We start from the raw sequence: 16,659 nt of genomic DNA on the forward strand, positions 1-16,659 counted from the left end.
CCCTCTCTCTCGCTCTCAAAAGTCAAATTGTTCTCAAAAGCTGTGGCTTTCTCAGCTCCCTAGAGAGTAAATTAGGCCAAGGGAAAACACAAGAAGGAGCTTCGGATGAAAGCATTCATTCATGTTATAAGGCTATAATATATTAGAGGGCTACGGGATTACTGGAGGGGCTTTTATCCCTTCAGTGGGAGCGAGGGATGGGGCAGGGGGCGGCAGAGGCAGTGGGAGGTGTGTGTGGGAGCACACTCGGGCTTTTCCCCTCCCCTAGGTTTTCTTTTCTTGGCAGAAGCACATGACCGTGCCTGTCAGCCTGAGGATGCCATCTGGGTTGCAAAGCCTGCTAGACTGTTACAGAATTGCACAAGAATTAACGTGAAATCATACTGCTCCGCTGTTTTCTGGTCGGCGATAGCAACTGCCCGGAGATGCAGCCATTGTGCGGGGCTTCAGCGAGCAGGCAGGAGCAGCCGCCCGCCTCGGCCTGGCGCTGCCAACATGATCCCCAAATCAGCACTTAACGGGTAGGGGAGCTGCTCAGAGGCAAGCTGCTGAGCAGGGTAATTGTCTTAAATTAAATTTGTGTTCAAAAAGAAAAAGTAGCCACAGAGGTAGAGATAGCATGCAGCGGGGGAGAGCGGGCCAAATCTAGTTACGGCGGTGGTATGTTTCCTCAGTTACATCTAATTTCAGCTGTTCATTTGTTGCCTTCCCATTACTTGGGAATTGGAAGTGACAGTCTGCAGCACTGAAACAAAACATTCTGCCTTCCTTTTTGAAAACTTTTTGTTTTTTGTCTGCAGTATAACAAGCAATCTATTGAAAATGTCACATCTCAGAGGCCATTTGGTAATTTAGTGACTGATTTTGCTGAGTGTTTTGAGCTCACGGCTTAATGGTCGTGTTTAGTGGCTACACGTGAATCGAAGGGATGCTGATTCCTATTTACCAGTATCTTAATAAGATTTTGGAGTAAAATATGGATGACATATGTTCTGCTTTATCTTCTGCCATGCATCTGAACAGATGATTTTATCCAGGAAGACTTTATTCCCTGGTACAGCCAGCAAATAAAATTTTCATCTAGATCCCTACACGCCATGGCTGCAAGTTCTCTGGTACCTGAAGGTAGGAGGCATTGGCACACGTGCAAGATCTCTGCCTCGCTTGTGCAGGGACACGGTGTGAGTTTTGGCTGAGTCCCACCCGGACCCTGCCCCATTTCCCTGGGCTCCGGGCACGTGTAAGATAAGCTGGCAGCGCCGAGCTCGGGGTGGACACGGCAGCCATGGCAACTTCTCGGAGAAACGCCGGTGGGAGCGGTGCCCAGACCTTACGTAAGAGCGATAGAGTTACAGTCGCATGGGAGCTAAAGCTCGCTGCCCGGGCTGGGAGCAGCTCTGCAGCTGTGGGGGCACAGGGTTTGGGGAGGCTGAGCCGGCCCCTTCGCCCTGGGGGGTCACCTGGGACTGTGCCAGCTCGGGACTGCTGGGCAGCACCTCTTTAAATCCCCATGGCCTGTGTGTTTGTAGTGCGAGCATGCCTTTTGTAGGTAATAGTAGCGTCATGTCTGGTGTAATTCCATATTGATGGTACCGATTGATCGACACCGCTGAATAGCGCTGATTAAGGCATCTAGAAACAGAGTTAATCCTTCTGCGGATATAGCACCGTGTTCCAAAGGTACCCGGAATTTGCCTCGTGCTTTGCCTTTGTTTATAAGGCTGGTTGTTCATCATTCATTCAAAATTAAAGTACTGCATAAAATAATCATTGTATTATTACTTCAAAAGCGGGTGGGTTGGAGGGGGAGGCAATGACTTGCAACACTCTCACCCTTTTTTGTTACAAAGAGTTGGGGTGTGGGTACATGCATGTTTGGGAAGTAAAAAAGCAGGGCAAAAACTCACTAAAACAGCTCTTGGAAACACATTTGTGTCAATGGCTACCCAAACCCTCTTTGGAAGTGCTGAGAAGTACATTACAGAACTGCATCTGTACTACGGGTTAGAGAACAATAACTCACCAAAGAAAAGCATTTTTATCCATGACCATTAGGTAACACCCCAGCCTGTGTGTACGCGGGGCAGGGAGGGGTAGCGCTGCTTGTGCTCAGGCTGGCTGGCAACTGGAACAGGAACGCTTAACTGGGGACGGTTGCCCACGGCAGCCTGTAGGTTTGTTCCTGGGTCCTTCAGTTTTGGGCCCCTCACTACAAGAAGGACATGGAGGCCCTGGAGCATGTCCAGAGCAGGGCTACGAAGCTGGTGAAGGGCCTGGAGCACAAGTCCTGTGAGGAGCGGCTGAGGGAACTGGGGTTGTTGTGTCTGGAGAAGAGGAGGCTCGGGGCAGACCTTATTGCTCTCTGCAACTGCCTGAAAGGAAGCTGTGGGGAGCTGGGGGTCGGCCTCTTCTCACAGGTAACCAGTGACAGGACTAGAGGGGATGGCCTCAAGTTGTGCCAGGGGAGGTTCAGGTTGGAAATGAGGAGACATTTCTTCTCAGAAAGAGCAGTCAGGCACTGGGACGGGTTGCCCAGGGAGGTGGTCGAGTCACCGTCCCTGGGGGTGTTCAAGGAGAGGTTGGACGTGGTGCTTAGGGACAGGGTTTGGTGGGTGACATTGGTGGTAGGGGGGTGGTTGGACCAGGTGATCTTGGAGGGCTTTTCCAATCTTAACGATTCTGTGATTCTCTAAGAGGTAGACCTGGCATTTGTCACAGGCCAGCTTTTCTCATATCCTTAAACCTCACTGAGAAGTAAAGAGTTAATATTCTGTTCAGCTGATTGAGATGAACTCATTCACATGCTGCAGTTGTGACCTCATTTGAAGTGCCAATGAATACAGCAACAAGCAAGCTGTGTGTGCTAGCAAAAATACAGAAACGCAGAAATACTAGGTGTCTTTGGGATGAAATCTCTAGCTTTCCTTACTCCCTCCTTGTTGTGAAGGAGCATGTTTAATGGGGGCGAGTGTAAATTCGGTGGAATAGAAAGGAGGGGGAATTGCAAGGCCAAAGCAGTGGCAGGAAGCTTTTTTTTTTTTCTTTTTTATTTGTTTTGGAGAGGTTTTGTTTCCTAGGTTACACTGCCTGCTGCACCTCATTTGAAGTTTTAGTAGGTGCTCCCGGAGTTAATATTTCATATGCTCACAGGTGAGACTTTCTGTATGAAATGTAATGGGCTCAGCGTTTTAAGAGACGAGCACTGGAGGGCCTTGGGTGTTCAGGTCAGTTTGTGTCCTTCCTCCTACTGCGTGGCGTTGGAGCGATGTATGGAGTTATGCTCTGCAGAGCAAGGTGAAAGCAGGCCTTTCCCCACTGCAGAGCTTAATAAAAAGGAACTTTACATGGGATCAATGTTATGCTTTCTTCTTTCCAGCACTCAACTTTTGACTTTTCTTTAAAACAAGGATAATTTGATTCTTTGCCCTTTATAGGTCACTCTCAGGAGCTCTTATGAGCTTATTGCTGTTCTGTCCATGTGCTGAGAAGGCACACTGTAACTGCTGTGAGTATTGCCCTTTGTTACAGCAGCCGAAGGTTTGCAATACTTCACATGAAGAAGCAAAATAATTTTTCCTTGGGGGAGAAATTAGATAATGTGGGGATTCTTCACGGAGCGGAAAGTAGTTGTAAGTATATGTGTGTGTGTATGCAATATAAATAAAGATACATTTAAATCAGTGGGACGATTTTCCATCCCCAGAAATAAACTAAGAGATGATGTTTTTCAAAGGGATATTCTGATATTATCTGGCTTAAACAGGAACTCATTCTGGGAAGCCTGGTGTCCTGCATAACACAGGGTATTGACCCAGTGATGGCTGTAGTCCCCGAACTGTACGACCTGAATCGGCTCCAGCTGGCAATATTTATTTCTTAGCAGCGACGTTTTGTACCTATCCTACTGCGAGATTAGTGCCGGGACAATACCGTGCATTACAATGCCACCACTGGATAGTTTAGCCCTCCCTAATGAGACAGCCTGTCCCAATGTGCTGAGGCAGAACAGATTTAGGGGATTAAGATTGATGTGTGTGGCCTGGAGGCTGCAAAGCACCTATAAACAAGGGTTGGGTGTGTTCGTGCTTTGGAGAGGAGGCGAGGGAAGGATGCAAGGTAAAATGTTGTTCGGGAAGCTGCCACATCTAAGGAGACGTGATTGGAAATAGGTAGAAGACACCCAATTGTATACAATTAAGAGAGTGGCCTGAAAAACAGGTGAGGTGGGGCCACGTCGAAGATGAAATGAGTAAATCATATTGGTCCTGGAGAAAAATCCCAGTGGCAGACAGCCAGGCTGGGAACTGGGCAAAGAGAAATGACCAAAATGAACTCTTTCACATCTTCAAGTGTGGGCGCTGCCCGCTTTGCTGACATTGAGACATGAGAGCGAGAAAGGTTTGGCCGTAAGCAGGAGGAAAAATCATTTTCCTATTTGGTGTGTGGGACGGGGCAGGGGGAAATTTTCCTGTAGGCAGTGCTAGAGCAGAAGCTGACCTGCGTGAGGACTAAGACTTGCCAGAGCACACGTTCAGTGCAGCTGGAAAGACTTTTTGAGAGCCACGAAGTTCAGGTAACCCACTCACACAGTTCATAAATCAGGTTGCAGCTGAGACATGGTGCTTACTCATTAAGCTCCTCACGGAGCTAAACTTATCAAGGGAGCTGTATGGGTTTCAGAGCACGAAGTGTCCCTTGAACAGATCACGGGATGGGTGGTGAGGATCTTGTCTGCACATCCTTTTTGGGAAAGATGTCTTTCAAACCTGTCACGGGTGCAACCTTCCTACGCCGTGGACAGTCTGTAAGAGAAGTCATACAGAGAAGGCAGCCCTTCAGGGAGAAGCTGCCCTGACGTGGAGAGCCTTGCTTTGTTTTCCCTTTGTGCATCCTAACGCAGTACTGCTTTTTTTTTTTTTGCTTAGCACAGCCTTCAGTTTTAGTTGCAAGTCAGGGCGGGATGCTGTGCTATCCTGGTGGAGGAGTCTCAGCCGGGCCAAGCTGCTGGTTGTGACACAGATTTCCATCAGCTCCGCTGGTCTCTGGAGTAGCGCCTTGCTGCAGCAGCCTGGTTGTGGCCACACGTGAGCCCTCGCAGCTTGCTGTGACGCTGGGCTCTGTGGCAGCAGGGTGCTCGGAGGTGCTGCCCGCTCGCAGGCCGGGGAGCTTACTGGGAGGGCTCCGTACTGGGAGGGCTCCGTACTGGGAGGGCTCTCGTGGGAAGTCTTTGCGGGCTGGCATCAAAACTGCTTGCTTGGCAGTCCTGTCACCTCTGTGAATCATGCAAACCTTTGATATTTTTTGCATACGGTTCCCCTTTGTGGTCATTTTGAGCCTTTACTTAGCATTAGAGGGGAGAAAATTATTTGGCACCTGTCATAACCGTGTTAATTCCTCAATGTAGGAAATTAATTTGAAACTTAAAAACAAAACAAGCAAAACCCAGTGAAGATACATAAAGAAAAACTAGTTTTTATTTGTCAGACTTCATTCTACAAGTCAGAGCTAAAAGCCTTTGGGAACTGGGGGGTAAGTTGGGTTTTTGGGATGCACAGAAAGTTACTTAATTTTGAGAATGTGTTTTTCATTTTGATCTTTATAGAAGGTTTTTGCAGGATTCATTGTAGTGGAAAGCAATGTGAGAAGTACCTCTGGAACTTCAGGAGCCCTCAGAGTTCATGCTTGGAAGAACAACTGATTGCCTTTGTGCCGAATTCACTGGATTAGCGAAAGAATAAGTGCTTAGTCTGAAAAAGCAGCTTGCCCTCCGACTGACACGAAGGCATTAACCTAAAGCAGCAGAATAACCCACCTAGCTGGCAGCTTCTACCCATTGCATGCTACAGGCAGGGTGCTACAATGGTTTGTTTGCTCGGTTTTCCACTTGTGTAGGGTGCTTTTTGGAAAGGCACGTGATGAATTTCTCTCTTTCTACCTAGAAATAAAAGCCATTTTATTACAGAATGTTCATTCATTTAGAAGAAAGTAGCACTGCCAAAAGCTTACGTACATCTTTTGTCAGGTTTTGTGATTAGTGGACACAAGTTCACTTGGATGAAGTTGTTTGCTAGTGAAGGAGCTCTGCAACTCCTGAATTATTTTTCATATTATTTCATTGAAAGAATAAAAGATAATTCTGTAACAGAGAATCCGTGACCTATATTACACACTCCATGTCCTTAAATGCAAATACAATTTCTAGAATATTTAAGCTTATTTTACACATCATACAGTCATTCCTTTAATGATGTTTTTCAAAGGTTTGCTTAATTCCCACTCCACACTAGAGGGTATGCTGACGAGGGACACATCTTCTGCTAGCAATGAACTTTCTATAAAGCAATTAATATGCAGAAAGCCTTACAAATAAATTATGGTTATTCTTGGAAGTATCACATAGTGGGATACAGTGAAGCTTTTAGAATAAAAGTTCTGAAAAATGCTCCTGATAGAGATGCACATCCCAGAGTGGGAAAAATCCTAATCTGTAATAAAAAAAAAAAAATAATAAAATAGGTGATGTAATTTTTACAGCATGTTTCTAACCTGAGTTATGATATATTTTTCGTGATATAATTCAAACTAGTCTGCAGCCCACTCATTCAGAGCGTGCAGAGAGCTCTCCCTACCCGGCAAGTGCTGGGACGGCCGCAGTAGGTCAGCAGGCAGCTTTGGACCTTTCTGTTCCCATTAGGTTTTCGGAAGAAGTTTCACGTGCCTGGGGAGGAGGGTTTTGGCTTCGTTTCCTCTGGAAGGGGTATAATTTGTGCACACTGCAAGTGCTCTGTGCTCTGAACCAGCTAAGTGAAGGCACGGGGGCATTTTGCCTCAACACAGCACAGCCACCCCAAACCAAGCACGAATATAGACATGGCCTTTAAAGCACAGGGTATGAAATATGCCTTTAAAGTGTGCTCTCCATATACAGATCTTCAACTTCAGCGTTGTGTAACTGAAAGTAGCAACGCTGAGGTATATATAGGTACCTGAGGTTTGATTTAAATGGAGAATCTGTATATAACATTCCGTGATTTTTTGTATGTTGCTGTACTGATGTTTTATTGCCCCTATATATAGCCTTGTTTCTCTGCTGTCTTTATGGCCCTGCATGTTTTTTTAGTAGGTTTTGCGTTGAGAACTTGGAAACACTTTAAAAAAATGTTAAAAGTCAATTCCATAAACAAATTATTAGTTAATTACAGCTGGAATAATATGTTATTATGTTGGGCAGAGTTTTTTCTTCCTGGTAGTTAACCATTAAGCAAATCGAGTCACAAACTTCCACAGTCTGCTTTCATCCCAGCTAGTCCATGAATTCAGATGTGACAGTACTGCAGGAGTATTGATGCAGAGAAACTAATCAATTACAAAATGTAGGAAGTCTGAGACGGCTGTGTTCCTCAAACTGGTTTATCAGAAACTGAATGAACTGAAATAAAAGCAAGAATTTGTCTCAGTGGGGAAATAATGAGGAATAAGACACTCTTACCTTTAGAACTTGATAAAAATGTTTTTTTTCCTATGAAGATATGTTGCTTTGCTGAAACCAAGCATTATGTAGAAGTGTTCTTACTGTGACAAGAAAGGAAAGGAAGAAACGCAAGCCTTTTCCTTGCTGTCATAGCAAGGGGTCTTTCATATAAGATAACATGTAGCCTTCCGGAGTTCCTGCTCCCAAATTACTACTTCAACCTTTTTTTCATATTTTTGTTGCTGTCAAGAAAATCCCTTTTCACAGTGAATGCAGGAAGAAGCTTGGTAAACCTAGAAAGTCTGATTTCAAGATCTGAAATGAATCGTGCAAGTTGCTCTTCAGCAGCGCAACCCGTACGTACAGAAACATTCAGGGTCGCGTGCAAGTTGTCAGCTTGAAGTTAGCAGGTGAACCTTCAGGGAAGGTGGCATTATTTTCACAAATGTTTGCACGGGCAGGGCTCTGATACAGTCAGGACTTCTGGCTCAGACGGCAGGAAGCTTCCTGTCTTGAGGAAAAATGAGAAATTTTCAGTAAGGAATTATTTTCAAATTTCTTATTTACACTGTTCGTATGCTCCTTTTTTTAAATGATGAACTTCTAATGGTTCTTTTTGTCTCTTCTTAAACAGAATTAGACCACAGCTAGCCAAAGAGAAGATTGAAGGATGCCATATTTGTACATCTGTCACACCTGGGGAACCTCAAGTGTTCTTGGGAAAAGATAAAGCCTTCACTTTTGATTATGTGTTCAACATCGACTCGCAGCAAGAAGAAATCTATATACAGTGTATAGAAAAACTGATTGAAGGTTGCTTTGAAGGCTATAATGCCACTGTCTTTGCTTATGGCCAAGTAAGCTTTACAATTTAATTTAAAGTATTTATTTTGGAATAAACACAAAGAGTTTCTTGTAATTAATCTTCCTCTTAAGTTTCACAATGCATGAACCTGTTGTTGTTGGCTTTATTTTAAACAAGTTATTTTCTAGAATATTGTTTAGGAGTCTGCACAGATTCTGTGCTGAATGCAATTCAAATGCAGCAGGCATAAGTGGTAGGTTTGGATTAATAATAGTACTGAAAATGGCATGAGTCCATATAATTCCTGAATTCACCCTTTAATGCAGCAATACAAATTAGTGACTTAAGTAAGTAGATTTACAGATGTAACTTGTACTAAAATTCTTCTTGAGCAGTTCTCCATCCCATCACATTTTCAGGTGCTTTTGGGAGAAGGAGGTTTGGTATTTGTTAATAGATCCTGGAGAACTTCGGGCCACACTTTGTAGGCAAAATGTAACGATCAGATTCCGAAGTCTGAGAACGTTTCCTAGAGAACAGATGTCCCCTCAGTAAGCAGGGTGCATTTTTTTTTCTCAGAGCTGAAATATCATTGAGCACAGCGTAGAGAATGCTTTATTGTTTTCTGAATTTTTCCTTTAGTAACTGATTGCATAGAAATTGATCTTAGTGGGATGCTGAATTTCACCACTGTTAAATGTCTTATCTCAAGTGGGTTAGGTGAAGTCTAGCCATGGTGAAACAAAGCAGTTGGCAGATCCAATTTGGTAGATTATAGTCAACAGCATAATGCTGTCTTTGTCTTAGACTTGACCCACTAATTAAGTAAAAACCCAATGCTACCTTGTCTTCTATAGGACTTCAGTTTTAATTAAGCTGTTTTCTTAGTGAAGGTACAGCTTGTAGTCTTCGGTGCTGTCTATAAATGGCAATATTCTACCTGAGATATTAAGGTGTTCTTATTAAGAAAGTTGTTTGATCTACTTCAGTAAAGAATGCTTTTACCTCCAAATAAGTGCCTTAATTAGCATTCATGGTTGAAAATGTTAACTGTTCTTTTGACCTCAGAGATGATAACTCAAGGCGGGTGTAAGCAGCTTAGAGGAAGCTTGTAGGGGAAAGGTTGTGAAAGATTGAAGTGGTCCCTGCCTGTGTTGTAGCTGATCCATGGATAAACAGTAGAATTTCTGCAACATCTACTGTTGGTCTACTTTTTCTGACTATTTATGTGCATATTAATATTGCAAAAATGTCAAAACCTGACTTTGTAGTCTCTGTTTAACACTAGTGTTCAGAAACTGTTTCTCTGAATTGTGTTCTAGTGACAACTACTTGTTCAATTTAGACAGGTGCTGGCAAAACATACACCATGGGCACTGGATTTGATGTCAACATAACAGAAGAGGAACAAGGCATTATATCACGTGCTGTTAAGCATCTTTTTAGATGTATTGAAGAAAAGAAACAAGCTGCTATTAAACAAGGACTCCCACCTCCAGATTTTAAAGTGAATGCACAGTTCCTAGAGGTAAATCTGATCTGTGTGTGTGTATAATTTCATTTATTTTCTGGAAAACAAATGAAACACTTTTTCTGGTTGCTACTTTTATACTCTTTCTTTTCCTGTAAGATGTTTTGAATTAATCTTCAAGATTTCAAAAGAATTTTTTATGGAGTTTGCTTCGGCTTTTTAATGTATGAAAAGAGTTTTTTTATCTTATTCCAATTATTTTAGTAACTTTATTTACAGGGTTATTTTGAAGTGTAGAAATAATTACAGTTGTCATCATTTATCCCTTTCTATGCCATACATTTGTTAATGGGGCCTTTTGCTGTTGCTTGTCTACAATGCTTTATGAAAGTTTCTTTCATAAACTTTTCTTTATGAATTCTTGCTTACGAAAGCAAGTCATTTGTTCTATGTTGTACCCCTTGACTAGTGAGCCATGCTTTGCCTGTTTGTGTAACTTTCCCATAGATTTCTTTTGCCTTCAAAATCTGTTCAGTAGACTTGGTAGATTCCTCTCATGAGAGAAGAAACCTAGCATAGAAATAATTATTTTTCTGTGTGTGTGTGATCCTCAGTGGTTTAGGATTGGGCTTCTGTGTCACTGCTCCCTCTTTCAGTAGGCCCAGAGAAAACCTAGGTCGGTACTGTGGATAAACTGTTCCCTTTGTCTGTTCTTGTTACAGCCTCTCACTACTAGCTGTGTATACACTTGTGATTTTTCTGATCCTGCAGCAGGTGCTGGTTCACCTCTTGCAGCTTTTATGCTGTGATTCCTGCCAATGTATCTGTTTTTTAAATCAACTGATATGACTGTAACATTTACATTCACTACCAAGCTATAAAACCTGATACTCAAATGATATTGACAGGGAGAGTCATTTTAGGGAAGAGTTGTATATATGTGTATTATTTAGTTCAGTATTTTGCAACTTTGTCTACTGCGGCTTTGGAAGAAAAAAAAATGTATTACCAAGGAGAAAAACCGGTTGGTTTTACTACTGCTGAAGTAAACTAGGTCGTCTAGTCATATGTTCCTAAAACTGTTTTAAAGATTAACAAACTGGCATGGCTTTTGCACTAGTACAGATTTGCCACTGTTAACCTTAAGCAGAGGTTCAAGTTCCTCTGGCTAATGTTTTTCTAGAGAGATTCTGGGCTTGAGAAAGGGTGGTGGAAATGCTGTGCTGTTCTTTTCTCTCTCAATTTTAACATTGGGAGCTGCAGTGTCATTTCTGCTCAGGCAGCTGCAACAGCAGTGGTGTGAGGGGTAGTAACTGTACTACTTAAGTGTAGTTTCGGAATTCCTTGATTTTTTTTTCTTTAAATTTTTAAAAATAACTTTACAAATGTGGCTGTAAGAGTCCCAAAATATAGCCCAGTAATTGAATGTTACAGTGATAGCAGTATGATGGGTTATTGCAGTACTTTAATTCTGAACTGCAACCACAGTGACATACTTCAGATGAAATCCCTATCTAAATTAGACAAAGGGTAAATTATATATATATATATATACACACATATATATAATAGCTTCTTCCTTAAAATGTCATGGTTTTGGATTATTTTTTTTATTGTGCTGTGGCTAAATTGGAACTTCCCCAGAAAGAACATTTCCCAGAAATTAATTTTCTTGCTTTTTTTTTTTTTGACTGACAATGTCTCTAATAAACAGCTTGTACAAAAATTATTGTATTAAATTCCTTCTAGGAATTATCTAAATTCTAAATACCTATTCCTTCTAGGTTTATCTAAAAGAGAAACAGACACAGAATTATTAAGGTAAAAGGGAAAAAATGAGAAAAGGTGTAATGGGAGGAGTGTGTGTTGAGTTGGAATTGTTTGGAAGAGGGTGCAGCCAACTGCATCAGCAAAAGGAGAAGCCCAAGGTCAGACCTGAAGACAGCAGGTGCTTGCCACAGAAAGCACGGCCGTTGCTCTGCTGGCACCAGTGCCTGCCCTTGCCTGGTCCCAGCAAAGAGGGATTTTCTTCCAGGTCTGCCTATGTGGAAGAAGTTGTAGCTTCCTGGGGTGACATAACATGGAGTGTGAGGTGCTGGTCTCTGCTCCCGGCGTCAGGAGCAATGTCAGGAGGCGTGGGAATGGCGCAAAGCTGTACCAGGGGAGGTTCAGACAGGACACAAGGAAAAATTCCGTTACGGTGAGGGTGGTCACACGCTGGAACAGGCTCCCTAGAGAGGTGGTTGATGCCCTATGCCTGTCAGTATTCAGGAGGCGTTTGGACAATGCCCTCATTAATATTCTCTAACTTTTGGTTAGGCCTGAAGTAGTCAGGCAGTTGGACTTGATCTTTGAAGGTTCTTCCAACTTGAACTATTCTGTCCTAATAGTGAGGTGTGCAGATGACTTAATTTGCAGCTGCTGTTTATCATCCTATTGTCCTTGTAAAGCACCCTTTACTGAAAGCCTTGGCATGTTGTGGATTTTTAGAACCTTCTGCATGTTTCATGCACAGATTTAGCAGTCTTTGAAGGAATTCCTTCCTATCATAATGTTACTTTTTTCCCCTTTTTTTCTTTCAGCTTTACAATGAAGAAATTCTCGATCTGTTTGATACCACACGTGATATTGATGCAAAGAATAAAAAATCAAACATTAAAATTCATGAAGATTCAGCTGGAGGAATTTATACAGTGGGTGTTACGACCCGAACTGTGAATGGAGAATCAGAGGTGACCATTTAAAATAAATTACTCTGTAGCATACCAAGTGCATTCTAAGCATGTTGTCTGTATGTTTTGATAAACATCGTACCTTTCCTCTTTTTTTCATTCCTATTTTTCGTCCTTATGTAGTGGTGGTAACATTTCTCATACCTTAATCCCAGAGAAAACTGCAACAATCAAGAGAAACAAATATTCACAATTATCATTCTGTTCAAAATGAACAGTTAGAAATAGAGGTTATGCTTGCTAACATAAGCCTTCTGTATCTTAGACAATTTAGGTGTATATTTAGCTGAAACTTTCCTCTGTTTTTTGTAGGCTTAAATATCATGTCCGATATTAATTTCCTCTTAATTCCAGAAATAGACTTTTGCCAACAGTGCAGTTCCAGTGGGAGAAAATTTTTTGGCATGTGTGTAAATCTAATTTCCCAAATCTTGTATGTTATTTTTTTAAATCCTTTTATATTTTATCCTGTGACAGGAAAGCTCTGCATGATGACTGATGTGAGGTAAACTGCTGTTTAAAAAAAAAAAAAAAAGTGTCCATGCATTGCAAATCTTAATACAAATGTTATTGTACTATGCTTTTTCATACAAAAAGTACAAAAACCTGTACATTTTTGCCACAGGTGAATGGAAGGGAGATTGCTATGTTATTACTAAGGGACAGTAAAAAGATGGGTACAAATATTTAAGTGGTTTCTTTTAGAAACCACAAAACCCGTTTTGTTTACTTATTTAAGAGTCTCTGTGCCTTTTGCATATAGGCACTGAAATGATCGCAAAGAGAAAAAGCTTACTTGTATCCAAAACAATTTGTTGAGTGCTATAGGAACACTTTTTATGTAAATTGCAAGCCATGCAATGTACTTCTTGTCTGTCTTCTAGATGATGCAGTGCCTGAAGCTGGGGGCTTTGTCTCGAACCACTGCCAGTACTCAGATGAACGTTCAGAGCTCGCGGTCGCACGCTATCTTTACCATTCACTTGTGTCAAACCAGAGTTTGTCCTGCATTTAACACTGTACGTATCTTTGCTGTTAGTAAGCTTCGCTGTAATCATTTTTCAAAATGTGAATATTGTTTTGGCAGCAGCTGAGATCTGAATTGCACTTACCAAAAAGTTTCTACAGTTAGCTTCATGCTCAACGCATTTGCTAAATGTTATAATAATTTGATTTAATCTGTGCACATGTAACCATCTTCTAGCCAGAGGCAACAATAAACTGCTGCCTCTTACATGAACCTGCCCATTCTCCTCTAGCATTTTCTTCAGTATTTAGTTACAACATAACCCACGTAACAAAGTTAAAATATAATTTGTCTGTAATTGGGAAAGCGTTTTTCCAAGTCTTAGCAGTTAGTGGGTTTAGGGTTGTAGTCAAGCTGAAAGTGCAGAGTATTTCAGGTGAAGCGTTTATATCCAGTAAGGAGCAAGCAAAAAACAGTTCTGTTACTTAGCATTTTTATTTTAAATAGATAAATATTTAGAATTTTGATGTGTTGTAAATTTATGCAGTTTATTTCATTGAAATCCTAAGTACCTAGGTGCATAGATAACACAGTTCTAAGCACGTGGAACAGCGCAATGCATTTGTAATGCCTTTTTTTGGTGTGGGTTCTTTCTTTATTTTATTCTTTTTAACACTACAAATAATCATTTGCAGGCAAAATGAGTGTCACTCCCTGGTCCTTTGTGGTATGTAGACCTGCTTTATACCCCTGTTAAAAACACTTCTTGCTGCTTCCCACATCAGAACTGGGGACCTGGTGGTGTGGGCAGCTGTCTCCTCACTCAGGGAGGGACTGGCAGAGCCTGGCCGGGCACCTCAGTCACTGCGTGGTGGCACTGTCTGCTCAGAGGCTTTGCTGAGAGCTGTGCACGTGGCTCACTCCCTGACTGTCTCACCCAGGAGCATCGCTTCTTGCAGAGCAGTGTGTCTGCAAAGGGCACTTGCCACCGGCTGCAGATGTAAGCGAGATAATGCCAGAGGCTGGAGTGGGACATGTCTCCGTTGCCTTTCCCTGCAGTGACCAGGAGAGCAGAAGCTGGACCTGATGTGAACACTCCCAGAATATAAATTAATATAAATCCCTAATGGGTGGCCGGGAGAGATGCTGCTCAAGTTTCTGTCTTTGTGGCTGTCTGTAGACAGCAGTTTCAGGGGACCTTTGTTCCTAGGGCAACAGCTTCTCCGAGGATGAGGGCATTGGCCGTGTGCTTGTGTCCTGCGGGGCGGGCAGGCAGCCAGGGCACTGAAACGCTGCTCCTCTCGCTGCACTCATGCTGTCAGCACTTCTCAGGAGTTTCTGGACGTACATTTGATTTTACTGGATGTGTGAGAGTGAAAGGATGTGTTAAGCATTGCTTTGGGGGCTGGGAAACAGTGATCCGCCAGCAGTGTGACTGTCAAAGTATCCAAAACAGGGACAGTCCAGTCTCATGGAAGTGGAGTGAATTCATCTTGTCTCTGAAACTGCTACAAAAGGAGATTGCTTAAAAAGCTTGAAGTGTTGAGCTGCTGTGCGAATGGCTTGGTCTGTAGCCACATGTGCTGCTTCTTGCACTAGCGGAGGGAGCTGTTGGCTAGTTGATCAAGGACATTGCCACAGAATACCCGATCTTTTTATTTATTTATTTATTTAAAGAAAAAGCAGAACCAACCATGCTTATTGTGACAGAAATTCCTAATCAAGCCTGTATATTGGACTGTGTGAATATTTTCTAAGTCTGGTATAGACTAGATATATGCCTACTACATGCTGCTGGGGCAAGTAGGTAGAAATAACCCTGAGGTGGGTATCAGAGCAGGAAGGTCAAGAAGTGTTTAGCTTGAAGATTCGTCTCTTCTTCAGTGTTGCTTTCGTGTCAATAGGTCTAATTAGATTTAGAGTAAATTAAAATCAATGATATGTTATAAAGTTAATTGACAAATAAAACCCTTGGACTATGATAAAAGGTAATTTTACTGCCGTGCTTTGGGATGTGACAAAGAAAGAGGCTGAGGAACTGTTCCCTGTTCGTGGTGCAGTGCCTTCCTTGGCAGACTCACTGTGCTGCCCGAGGGATGATGGAAGTGCTGGTCATCCCAATTACCAGACAAAAGGAAGGAACCTCTTTCTCCTATACTCATTCTGCTGTCTTTACTTCCTGGTCAAGTCAGAAGTACTGATGGAATACTGGCTGCTGGGAAAACTGACTTAAAAAATAATTCCTAAAATAAAGTTGAGCAATCGGGCCACAGAGAAACTGATGATGGGGATTAGAGAGGTATAGAGGTATAAAATCAAAATAAGTTGGTTGGAAGGGTCTGGTAATTTTGGTGTGTGTGTAACAATATCATTACAGTTTTGTTAAAATCCTTGTATTTCCTCCCACCTCACCCTAAATCAACTGTAGACCATGCTTAGAAGTAATTGATATTGACAAGCATCTAGAGCTGTCTTCAAGAATATATTAGTAGATATTACTAAAACAAAAACATTTTTTTGTTTGTTGTTTTTTTTTTTGAGAGATGTTGTTGCTATTATAGGAGAATTAGTAAATAGGAAGGAGATGGACATGACAAAAAGCTGTTCTTGTAAATAATTGTCGATTGAACTTTGTGGGAGACTAATATAAAAGACCTTACCAAGCTTTATGGATTCTCCTTTATTTCAGGATAATGCCACCGATAACAGGATAATATCTGAATCTTCTCAGATGAATGAGTTTGAAACTCTTACTGCCAAGTTCCATTTCGTTGATCTAGCGGGATCTGAAAGGTTAAAGCGAACAGGAGCTACAGGAGAAAGGGCAAAAGAAGGCATTTCCATCAACTGTGGACTAGTAAGATTACAAAACTTGTTTCCATGGGCCGTCGGTACCATCTGCTCTTCCTTTCTGGATCACTTCCTTTAAATAAATCCCTAAAGTCGAAACAGATCATGTGCAGAATGGGGCCTGAAGTATAAGATGTAACAGTATGCAGTATATATTGATTCCTACCAGGTTGTGGCTTGCTAACATTTTCCAACTTGCATTAGGCTCTAACTAGCAAGTAATACTACTTATAACTGTTGTGAAATCTAGTTAGTTACATCAACTCTTAAAAGATCTGGTAAAGTTCCTTTTACTTTTCATTTTTATTTTTTTATTTATTTTTTATTCCATCAAGAACCAAACAAGTGGAGAAAATTGCAAGC

At 41.9% G+C, this 16,659-nt stretch overlaps 1 protein-coding gene across 13 annotated transcripts in view; it reads left to right on the forward strand.

The window, feature by feature from the left end:
- The window catches only part of KIF21A (kinesin family member 21A), a 91,891-nt gene that overhangs the window by 22,092 nt on the left and 53,140 nt on the right, over positions 1–16,659 (forward strand). For 12 of the 13 annotated variants that reach the window (XM_080577485.1, XM_080577493.1, XM_080577496.1 and 9 more), the window contains exons 2-6: positions 8,106–8,328; positions 9,622–9,804; positions 12,330–12,479; positions 13,364–13,498; positions 16,136–16,303. In XM_080577485.1, coding sequence (XP_080433611.1) covers positions 8,106–8,328; positions 9,622–9,804; positions 12,330–12,479; positions 13,364–13,498; positions 16,136–16,303 — 859 coding nt within the window. Of the gene's footprint in view, positions 1–7,978; positions 8,008–8,105; positions 8,329–9,621; positions 9,805–12,329; positions 12,480–13,363; positions 13,499–16,135; positions 16,304–16,659 lie in introns of those variants that run through there. The other variant, XM_080577491.1, reaches the window with a different exon arrangement.

Source organism: Anser brachyrhynchus, assembly GCF_964034855.1.
Source record: "Anser brachyrhynchus genome assembly, chromosome: 1".
NCBI lineage: Eukaryota > Metazoa > Chordata > Aves > Anseriformes > Anatidae > Anser > Anser brachyrhynchus.